We start from the raw sequence: 12,180 nt of genomic DNA, 5'->3' as shown, positions 1-12,180 counted from the left end.
GACTCAGGGCTTTGAACCCAGTTTCCATAAATTATCCATATAACCAAAGCAGCCAGAAATACCAGAGCCTGGCAGTATGTAATAAGCCTTGCAGATAGGGACCCTCTGTAGCAGTGTAGGTGGAGTGCAGGACCCATTTGGTTTTAGAGCTATGTTCCACTAAGGGCTTTGTCTTAAAAGGTAAATAGTTAAGTACTTTCTACTGGCAAGTGTTTGCTAAGTCCAACCAGGTACACACCCTGCTTCAGAGTTTACAAGCTTGCCCCAGTGAATCACTCAAAACTGTGTCAGTTCAGAACCAAGCCTTGGTTCAGAGCAACTGCCTTACATAGAGATGGGCTAGGCCCACTGGGGTTTAATTACAGTTTATTTGCCCTTTGGCCTATACCAGAAACCATCTTATCTCCCAGGAAGAGAAAGATTAGGGAAGAAGGGTGTTGAATCAGATCTTAAATTCAGTTTTGAACCAGTGTTCAAAATAAGCAAGGTAGAGATCCTGTGGCTTCTTTAGAAGAGAGAAGGGGGAGGCCCCTAAGCAACCCTAGGAAGACTCAGGAAACAGGAACAGATCACTAAGTGCATGGGCCATCCAGCATGTGGAAGAGGCTCTCGTCCTTCACTGTGTATTTACCATATCCTAACCATGTCCTTCTGCCTGCACAGGAACGTGTTTCCAACCTGAGCAATACTTGGCATGCAACATAGTTTTGTTCATAGGAAAACTGACAAGCATACTTTGGTTTTCCTTGAACCAGATTAATTTTTCGGTATTTTTTACATACAATCTTAGCCTGTTCTTCACAAACTAGTCCTAAGCTGGGGACCCTGTTCTTTGGGTAAGGTGGCAGTGGACTAGGTCAACCTGCTAACAGTCACAAATGAAAACGTGACCTCTCTGCCAGATTATTTAACAGTGTTTTTTACTAATTTAAACAATAGAGAAGATCTCCTCCCCCCAAAAAAGGGGCACAAATGAAATGCCACACTATTGAAAACTACCTAAGTGTTGACTTAGTGGAACAGAGAGAGAGAGAAGGAGAGTTCAACATTTGAGACCTTCAAACCAATCTACAGACTTGTGCAGGGAATGAAGGGACCATCCACAATCATGCTAGTGGAGAAAGAAACTTTTCTTACGGCTCATCAAATCCACTTGTTGGCCTATACCCATTGTCCTAGCATATCCTAACCATGGACCATCACTACTACAGGGAAAGTCTTACTTTGACTGCATCTGTACCCAGCTTCTCAATGAATGCTAAAGCAGAAATACTTGGAGTCTGTGGATTCTTTAAACCTGTGTGGTAATTCAACAACATTACATTAACTGTGGAAGGGTTTCTGAAGCATCTGTGGTGTAATCAATGGTCTTTGTTAAACATGTATTCTGTAAAGTGCCATAGTCTTTATGTGTAGCATATTTAAATATATATCACACATACACAAGTTTGTCTGAAAGATGTGCAATAACAAAGGTGTATGTATGTTTTGTTTGGGGAAACTGGACACGCTTCAAAACAGGGATGTTTCTGTTTTGCAAGGGAGAGTTAGACATATTTGCCTTCATGGCTAGTCATTAGTCCATAACAATTTTAATGCTACACAAACCTTATGTGAAGAAAAGACTGGTATAAAGTCAGTTTTCCTGGGTCTAAATGGAAGTGATCACTATATTTATGGGAGACTCAATCCAGCAAGCCAGGCCCAGTCAATGCTAGTCTTTCATGTGAAATGTGAAGCTGCCATGTTGCCTTTTCTCTTAGCCCGATAACTAGTAGCTGGTAGAGACTGAAGAGCTATTCTTCATGAGCTTTTGTAGGCTGTGTTAACGCTAGGCCACTGTAATAAGGGCTGGTCTCCCACTTTCTTAGCCATAAGAGTCTGGCTTAGGACAGACCATTCTGTGCAATAACACGTGGCTGCCGGGAATCCGGGCCTGCATCTGTGTTTTGGGAGCAAAGACCCCCAAGGCCAAAGGAATTCAAGGGATGAGTGGGACTTCTGAGGCCGTGGGGAGACTCCTTCGACAGCCGAGGGGGTCCTGCGCTGCTGTGAAGGACCTCGGCACCACTTGATGTTCAATAGCCACTTGAGCCAATACAGAGTTGTACTTCGAGCTGATGGACTCGATTGGAGCCTTCCTATGTGTGGTCGGCCTGTTATACTGTAAACTAATGCATTGTTTGTCTGGCATTGGTTAGCGTTCTGTACATAGGATTTTCAGTGTGCTCCCTCCCCGCTTGAGATCTGAATTAAATCAGGTTTTGCAAACTCAATTCTTTCAAGTTTGATTGTGTTGGCTTTAATGCAGTGCACATAATTTGATCAAAAATACCAATCAGACAAAATGTAAAGACTACCTTATTGTAACACCGACATCAGGAAAAATAGCCAGGCATTTTCTACTGCTGACTCTTAACTTATCCCCATCATGGGTTGCCTTTAATTTCTTACTTGGAGAAGTACCAACACAATTATAGGCATCTTAACTTTAAAGTAAAGCTATGAGACAGGAAAGTGCTCTAGAGCATTCGCTAACCAAAGGGTATGTCCTCTCCTCTCAAAAAAAAATACTCAAAAGAAAAGCCAGTCCAGTGGAGTCCCTAGAGGGGACCCTGACCAAGAAGTCAGAACACCTGGGCTTTTGATCTATAAGCTCGATGATGCTAAACACCATTTCCATAAACTCGTTCAATGCTGCACCTTTCCGGGAGCACTGTCAGGATGACCCAGAGCGGCTGTCCCTACCTAGCTGCTGATGGACAGAGGGCACGCGCATGCTTTGGTTGCTGAGCAGAAATGACCATCGCCAGGTTTCCAACTGAAATCAGATAAAAGTTAGGGCCCCAACCACTGGAGGAAATGGTTTTAAAGACAAGTCAACTGGAGCTTTTCTGGTGCCTTTTCAGGCATTACTATATTGTACTCAAAAGTAAATCTGCAGAAAAAGCACCAGGACTTCAGTTTGAGCAGAGGCTAGGACGTGGTCTCATGTGCTTGCCATCCTCAGTCTGTGTGTGTGGGGTGTGTGTGTGTGTGTGTGTGTGTGTGTGTGTGATCATCAGTCTGTGTATGGTGTGTGTGTGTGTGTGTTCCTCAGTCTGTGTGGGGTGTGTGGTGTGTGTGTGTATGGGGTGTGTGTGTGATTCTCAGTCTGTGTATGGGGTGTGTGTGTATGTGTGATCCTCAGTGTGTGTATGGTGTGTGTGTGTGTGTGTATGTGTGATCCTCAGTCTGTGTGGGGTGTGTGTGTGTGACCCTCAGTCTGCATATGGGGTATGTGTGTGTGATCACATGCTGAGGCCAGCGAAGGACACAGGGTATCTCTCTCTAGCACTCTCTATGTTTATTTATTTAGGTTTCAGATAGGCTGGCTGGCTGGGAGCTCCAGGATCTGCCTGTCTCCACCCTGTAACGCAGGTGAGAAGCAGTTGTGCCCCGTTTTTATATGGGGATTCCAACATAGGTCCTTGTTGCCTACATAGAAAGCACTCTTACCCACGGAGCCTTCTCATCAAGCCCAGTCTTTAGTTTTTACAGGGAAGTGTTGCCACTAGGTGTCCTGGAAAACATAGTCAACTTCCTTTGGTAGAGCCCATAAGGTCTTCTTTACCCTGGGCATTCCTGTGTGTGGACACTCTTTCTAATACCTCTGCTCCTTGGGGACATTCAGCATGAATGAAGAGCACAGCAGCAAACAGACAAGGACAGGACCCGTCCCAGCAGTTCAGTCATTTGGTGAGGCTGCCCCCTCTGCCCCCACTGTCTTCTTCCTTACAGCTTCCTCCTCAGCCTGAAGACTTCTCCAGAATCTCTTCAAGACATGAGTTGCTAACTTTGCTTAGGTGTACAAAGGATACAGATAAAAAGCACAAACAGAGGAAGTAGGAAAATTCAAACCACGTGGAAAGGAGAAGCAGTCAAGTAGCAGACATGCAGCCACTGGCAGCTCCTTCGATTTGACAGACTTCCTAAAAGAGCGGACATCTACCGGCAGGCAGTCCCTGAAGTGCCGATATTTGGAAGAAACCTCCACTTTACTCATTTCTTACAGAAAATTAGGGCCGAATTACAGCAGTTAGGAGAAAGGCATTGGAATGAGTTCCGGGCATTAAAGGGAAGAGTGGGACAGCAGGGGATGGAGAGGACTCCAGGCATTTAGTGTGGACTCTGGGTGGGGAATAATGTGGCCACCAAGACGGAGAGGCCAGAAGAGTCAGGGACAAAGGCTGTCACTTGTATGTAGCTGGAAACAGACCCAGCAAAAGACAAGGCCAGAGACAGAGATTGGGAATCCAAGGGCATGTGGAGAAAGGAGAGCTAGCTTTGATTAGTGAGCACATTCTGTGCTCGGCACTTCATGAGTCGTCAGAGCCTTTTTATAGATAAGTACCTGCCATTGATGTGACTTTAGTGAAGTTCTTTGCCGGGGTTAGAAAGCTAGGAAGTGGCAAAACCACACCAAATGTCTGTGCTGCGCTTCCTTCCTGATGAGGGAAAGGTAGCTGAGTGCACTGCCTCCCTGTGGCAGACACAGGAGTGACATCCGCCGCCGTACCTCCACAAGGGTCGCATCTGCTCCCTCCTCCCTCTCAGGAACCTAGCCAATCTTCACATTTGAAGATGACATCTTATATTTTAATTTACTAATCATAATCCAGCTCAATCCTGAAAACACTCAGCAACTCCTCAGACCCATGACGGTGGCAAAACTAACAGCAGACTTGGACTGCTTCATCCTGTCTTAGTGACAGAAGGCCTAAGTCACAGGTCATCTCATGGCCAAGGAAAGAAACCCTTAGCATCACATGAGCAGAAGTAACCTAAGGTGTAAGGATTTGTCCTCAACTTTCTCCAAACACCAATGCCCAAGACCACTTACCCCACCACACTGCTAAGAACAGGAAGCAGGAATTTTCCTGGTCACTGAAGTGGGAGCTTGGTCAAGGGATGTCAAAAATGGTGCAATTTTTTTTTTGTCTTGGGTAATGATCCTTTTCCTAACATCCACTGTTTCTAAAGATGGACACAAATTACCAGAAATGTGGAGGGGTGAGAGGGAACTCCTCTTAGAGAGAAGCAACTGGTCAGAAGTTAGAGGGCCTGGAGTCTGCCCTGCCTCAGACATTCACTTCTTTACTCACAGTTGCCTTGTGACAATTTCCTAATCCTCTACAGTCAGAATTACATCATAGATTTGGTGCAAGGATTAAGGAATTTACAGAAAGCACTTAGTGTAATCTCTTCTAAGTCCTCAATACAGTAAGAAAACCAAGAGAATCCTGTCTTTCCAAACAAATACTTGGAGTTTATTTTGTTCTGTTTACCTTTTTTGGACAGGGTCTCTGTGTAGCCTTTGATGTTCTGGAACTTGCTATGTAGACCAGGCTGGCCTTGAACTCACAGAGATCCTCCTGCCTCTGCTTCTTCAGTGCTGGGATTTTAGAAGTCACACTGTGTGAAGGGCAGTATAACCTGTTGTCAAAAATGATCACATTTTACTATTACTATAGAATTAGATTGAAGCTAATGTTTCTTTCCTTCTTTCTTTCTTTCTTTCTTTTTTTTTTTTTTAAATTTCTCTGTGTAGCCTGGTTGTCAGAGAACTTGCTCTGTAGACCAGGCTGGCCTCGAACTCAGAGATCCTCCTGCCTCTGCTGTGTGCTGCCTTCTGAGTGTTGGGATAATGGGATTAAATGCATGAACCACCACTGCTCCAGTGAGGCCACTGTTTCTTTGCATCTTGTTATAATAGATCACTCAGCTAATCATCTTTATCTTTAGTGGGAGTGTCCTCTGTGGATGCAGAATATACTGTTACTCTTACATAGAGAAACACCACCAACAACAACAACAAATTGGGTGAGCAAGTCCACAGGCCTGGGAAACCAGAATGCTTAAACAACAGACCTCTTGGTTACTTACCCAATCCTGTGGGAATAAAAGATCTTTGGAAAAGGAAAATCTAGTGTTGGCTAGGACTCCAACTGATGGAAGTATAAATTGATAAATTCTTTCTGGAGAGCCATTTGGCAGTTAACGTCATTTTTTAAAAAACACACACAGCTTTCAACTCAGCAATTTTTCCTAAGAACAAAAACTTGAGCCCCAAGATTTAGCAACAACATATTTGTTGACAAATGATTTCTGATTAAAAAAAAAAAAAACTCAAAAATCAGAATCTAAGACTATAACAAGATTTGATGATCGTTACATGTATTCAGAAATATAAAAAGGCATTTATTGTATATTTATATAGTAACTGAAAAAAGGCAACAAACCATTATGTGAGTTAAGATTCTTTGGTTCAGAGTGAAAGGAAAATAATTCAAGATAGGTCAGGAGAAAATGAAAGTAAGACTATGATGAATGGCATGAGCCAAGACAAGCGGAGAGGCCTCTTAACTGAAATAAAAGCTCTGGAGGTCTGTCCCCGGTCCCCATACCTAGCTGCCGAGTGCTCCATCTCACTAACACCAGCTCTGCTGGTTGCCGGTTCCTTCTCCATGGCACAGCATGCCCCCCCCCCCATACATTCAGTTCTAACACACTACATCAAGAATAAAGACGTGATGAGGTGGACTCACCACGGTGTGCACACACCCCACTTGACACAGTACCAATGTGGTCTTCAGGGACCCAAAGGAGTGGGGCTTGCTACAGCAAGAGAAACAGCCGTGAAGGGTTGTGCAAGGCCCAGCTACAGGATGTGCAGAGCAATTTCAACTGCCTGGTTTTAGGAAGAAACTTATTTTCCTAGATGCAGGGCAGGCTGGTGGGTGACCCACACCATGCGGGCATATGCGGCGGGGCTGCAATGGACAATCATTCATAACTCAGATGCTGCATCCGCGTGCGCGCGCTCGGAAATAGTTTATTATAATAGAGAGGAAGAGAAAGACAGGAAGAAGGCAGAAGAGAGAGAAAGAGAAAGGAAGGGGGGGTTGAGGGTGGGAGGAAAAGCGGAAGAGAGAGAAGGAGAAGGGCCTTTCCCCAAAATGAGGCTTTTACATCAGGAGCAGGGGGGCGCCAAGGTCAGAATATTAACCCTAACAACAACTGAAATTCCCATGAAGTATAAACCACCTCCACACTGTGTTTTTAGTAAATGAGTTACTAGTAAACCGTGAAAATCCAAACTTACTTTTTAAAATGAAAAATGGAAAATAGTGTTTCTTATTTTAATTCAACGTGTATTTCTCAAAATAAGATGCGCTGTGAACATGACTTTAGGTTAAACTTGACATCGTCTTAGTTTCCAGGTGAGAAATCCAGCACACAAAATGGAAGGGCCCATCCGTCACAGAACAGCGGCAGAAAGCGTGGTCAGGGAACAGAGCACAGGGTTAGCAGATCAGTACAGTCCTGGTACAGAGGCACCCAGCTGAACCCATGAAGACAATCCTAGGCCAAAAAGCTAATGGACTTCTAGGTGATCTTGCCTACCTCAAAACAGTCATCATATTTAATGTAGTAAAGCTCACATTCAACAACCTATAGAGGTCTAATGCAATGGAGAAATTGCCAATGTGTATTGCTGAGGATTTAAATCCTTTATGCTGTGTTTAACACATAATAAAATGATGCAAAGATTGTTTTCAAAATTAAATGGGAGGGGGCTTGATAGCTGGGCTCAGCAGGTTCAATTCCCAGCACCCACACGGCAGTGCACATGGGGTCTGCCTTAGACTACTGAGACAATTCCTCCTCCTCCTCCTCCTCCTCCTCCTCCTCCTCCTCCTCCTCCTCCTCCTCAGTAACTCCACTTCCAAGGATCCCACACCCTCATACAGACATGCGTGCAGGCACAACACCAATGTACGTGATAAAAATAAAATAAATCACTTTAGAAGAAACAAATGTGAAACACCTATATCAAAGCTACAAGTATAATTTCTGCCTCTCAACTGCTAATACAGTGCTTAAAATTATGCAAACAAACATCCAGTAAACATTATTTTATTTTATGACACTCTGCATTAATACAATAAATATACAAAACTTCCAAACCACTGAAAACATGCAACATGAGAGGGACACACGGAGGGCATTTACACAGAACCGTGACATTTGCCATGAGGGCAGCGCAGCATTACACACCAACAAAATATACAAACATCCCTAGAGAAAGAAACCAAGCCCCAAATCACAAATCACCAAGCAATGATTTTCCAGTGTTCAGACCCTAGTTTGAAATAAAATAGCCACCATTTAAAATCAAAAACTGAAAAGTGACATGGATGCCTGTTGCACGTGAAGCCGCTTCACGGCTGTGGCGCCAGGTAACATTGAGCTTCAATAGGAAACACTAACCATCTTTCACCGAATGAACCTGCACTACTGGCCGGCTGTGGAGAGAACGGTAAACCAGGAATTTCAAGACGCTTTCAACACTTGACCTAGCCGCGGGCACTGCTGTCATTTTGATGCACCTTTGTGTTTTCAAAGAACATAATCTCTTTAAAACTTGTATGAACCCAAACAACTGGATTGAAACAGCATTTTCCTCTTCATACACAAAATGTAATGTGCTATAACTATTCCTTGCCATTTAATAATGCCACCTATGGGGACCTATACAGAATGGAGAGGGAATGTTCCCATTTTTGAAGGAAAGTATTTTTTAAATCTCTGATGTATCCTTTATTTGTATTTCAAAGACAAATAAGCATGAATTTGGAATATAAGTACATGGTATATCTGTGTACTTTCATAGTCTTAGTGACTTCAGTGCCTATAAAATCCATCCTTGATAAAGCACAAGCTCCACCAGGTCTCACTGAGACCTCAGGCTCTCAACTCCAGCTGAGCTGGGTAAGAATGAAGGGAGAAAACATAATCAGAAGTGTTCAGAAAAACAACTTCAAATTCACATTCGGAATCGGACTTCCTTCTAAAGAAAAGAAGTATCTTCAGCAGTCAGTGAATTCCCAGTATCCCACAGACCTCCTTCATGTGGACATGTGGGCCAGTATCCCACAGACCTTCTTCATAAAGTCCAAGAACCATGCCCCAGCCTAGCACGAAACTCCCTGACTCCAGATTTAGGGAAAGAATAAAGTGTCTCAACCATTTAAGCCGTTTTTAAAAGATACCCTGTCTCGGCGGCCATCCTTGCTTAAAATCAACTTGGATAAATCACAACCTGTTATTCTATAGTCTAAAACTAGTAAGACTTTCAAAATAAAAGAGTCTGACTTACAAATGTTCTTGAGACATTTAATCATTATTAAAAATGATTAAAAGTCTGAACCCACTTTGGCCTGTGCTGCATAGTAACCATGCCAAAATGATTATATTAATAATGAACACATTAACTGTACTTGTACTTCCTTGCTTGGTGCGATGTTTTATATGTATTTAGTTTGTCTCAAAAAGTAAATGACAGGGACATTAAAAAATCAAGTATATTAGAAGTGCTAGGGTCTTTTATTTTAATGCAACTAAAAGTGAGAGGCTAAAAGAGAAATCCCTTAAATACTGTATGTTCTTTTTATTCAAGGGTTAGGCTAGCCTTTAATACCTGTGCCAAAATCAATCTCTCTCTCTCTCTCTCTCTCTCTCTCTCTCTCTCTCTCTCACACACACACACACACACACACACACACACACACACACACACACACACAAAGCTGCCAAATACAATCTCAGTTCAATTAAAAAGATTAGCCAGAAGAATATACCAAAGTTTCCATACAGTAAAATTTTACTATATGAATACTGAAAATGAAGAGGGCAGAAAGGAATTATCACTATATTCTATTGCATCAATTCACTACCTTCTCTTTTGGATAATGCACTGCACATTATATTAAAGTCTTTATACTCCAGTAATTTTTTACTTAAAAGAAACTATTACAGAAAATGATTTCTGATTCTATAAAGAGCCCCAGCTCCTACCACTATAAGCAGTACAGAACCCAAAATACTAATTCGTTTCACTTAAGAGACATGGTACCCATGCAAGATACAAGATTGTTATCAAAATATTAACTAGTCTAAAAATAAAATAAAAGAAGATAAAATATACATTATCTACTACAAAGCACACAGGCTCTTCACTGGTGACCAAACCTCATAGAAAGCAAGCCCATTTAAAAACACTCAAGTCTTTGCTGGCCTCATTCCTGCAATATTAATAGAGGAAAAAAAAAAAAGAAAAAGAAAAGAAACAAACGTGGTCTCATTTCCAATGTATAATCCTTATCTCTACTGACACTTCGAAGAACTACTGTGGTTAGTATTGAGTGCTTTTTAAATCTTAAGTCACATACTCATTTCAGTGTGTCACCACTGAAATAATCTGAGGAACACCATCCCCCAAAAATATGGAGAATATTTATTTAGCAGATAATAGTTTTCTTCTGTGAGGGGTGTGGAAATATTAAGAAACTATTAGGCAAAGTAATAAGACGAGGAAGTTTCTCTGGTTTTAGACCATGCACATGTGAATAGGAAATACCCATGCTGTGTGTACTGTGTGTTTCCAACATAAAAATATCTGTAGAATACAGTAACCGGAGGAAAAAATACAGTCAAAAGGTAACAGTGCGCTGCTGTGCGGCTCTCTACATCTGGTTACCCTTGAAGGCATTCTGCGCCGCACTGGTTGCTGCAGTTGAAGCTGCATTTGCAGCCGCAGTCTGGACAGTCTTGTTGGACATCACTCCCGTTGCAAACTCTTGCTGGGCCTTCTCAAAGCTAGCACCTGTTGTGCGATACAGTCCATGGACCTGCAGAGGCAGACAGCAATGTGAGAGGTAAGCAGCAATCTATGCGTGCGCTGTCTGCCAGCTGAAGTTAATCCCACCGTCCCGCACAGTGTGAAGACCAGATGGAGAGCAGAGGGGAAATGGGAGAAGAAAAAGAAAACCATGAAATCAGCAAGAGAGATGAACAGAGTGGGATTAACAGCAGCGTAGTGCTTTCAAAGAGAGTAACTGCCACCTTTACTATAACTAGACTACCCTTTATATGCAATAGAATATCTTCACAAAGCATTTGCTTTAAAATGCCAAGTTAACGACTTAGTGGGACTTATGCATCACTATTCTGAATCATATGCTTCCAACTCCACACTCCCCACAAATGAAAAGAACATCTGAAGATAAGACATTTCAGTATGTTTTAAAAATTAAAGCACTTAGATAAAGCTTATTTTTTTTTTACATAAACTTGGTTTTTAAAGTGAAATAACTTCAAAAATTCTTTTGAAATGCAAAAAGTCCTTAGTAACTAGCATATTAATGTGGACATGAATACTTATGAACAAGTTCCCAAATTCCATAGAAAAGATAATGGAAAACAGGATCCCAAAAGAACATAAATTGTGTACTATTTGTTGCTTCAACATTAAGTAATTCCAACTAATTCAGAAGTTAAGGAAAGGGCAGTGTCTGGAGCTTCTGACTGCTTTCTGCCGTTCATAGCTTGCTAACGGACTCCTTCAGAACATCTACCACTGTAGCCCTGAGACACTAGCCAGAGCTTTCTAATAGTTCACTGTGGAAACAGAACATTTAACACAGTTACAAACAATTGATAGGCCAGGCGGTGGTGGTGCACACCTTTGATCCCTGCACTCCAGAGGTCTCCGAGGCAGGCGGATCCCTGAGTTCGAGGCCAGCCTGGTCTACAGAGTGAGTTCTAGGACAGCCAAGACTACACAGAGAAACCCTGTCTCAAAAATACCAAAGAAGAAGAAGAAGAAGAGGGGGAGGAGGAGGAGGAGAAGGAAGAAAAGGAGAAGGAAGAAGGAGGAGGAGGAGGAAGGAAAGGAGGAGGAGGAGGAGGAAGAAGAAACACACACACACAAACACACACACACACACACACACACACACACACACACACACACACACGTATACATCGATAGAAATCCGGCCCATCTGTGGAAGCTAAGGGTTTCTGCCTATGAATCAGCTCAGGAGATTAGAAATTCTTTCAACATCCCAAATCTGGGCTAAGAAACACCAGCATGGCAGAAACCAAGGCACAATGAGCATCCAAAAACCAACAACGACCAACTCTAATTGTGTAAGATTTCAGAATAATAATGAGTTCTCAACAGTACATTCATTTTCATCCAAACAAATACTGACAGCGTATTTAGCAAGGGGTGAAGGGAGGAAAAGCCTGGCCAAGCCACTAGTCTAGGTGGGAATTTCATACACAGACCTT

General features: G+C 42.5%; 1 protein-coding gene across 4 annotated transcripts in view; it reads right to left on the bottom strand.

Annotated features, from left to right (window-relative positions):
* Positions 1–10,304: 10,304 nt before the first annotated feature.
* The window catches only part of Scamp1 (secretory carrier membrane protein 1), a 95,261-nt gene continuing 93,385 nt past the window's right edge, over positions 10,305–12,180 (bottom strand). For all 4 annotated transcript variants that reach the window (XM_059276355.1, XM_059276358.1, XM_059276357.1 and 1 more), the window contains one exon: positions 10,305–10,733. In XM_059276355.1, coding sequence (XP_059132338.1) covers positions 10,569–10,733 — 165 coding nt within the window. In that variant the 3' untranslated portion in view covers positions 10,305–10,568. The remainder of the gene's footprint in view (positions 10,734–12,180) is intronic.

This window comes from Peromyscus eremicus, chromosome 11 (assembly GCF_949786415.1).
Source record: "Peromyscus eremicus chromosome 11, PerEre_H2_v1, whole genome shotgun sequence".
NCBI lineage: Eukaryota > Metazoa > Chordata > Mammalia > Rodentia > Cricetidae > Peromyscus > Peromyscus eremicus.
Note: the sequence above shows the minus strand (reverse complement) of the source record. Positions and strands in the feature narration are given on the sequence as shown.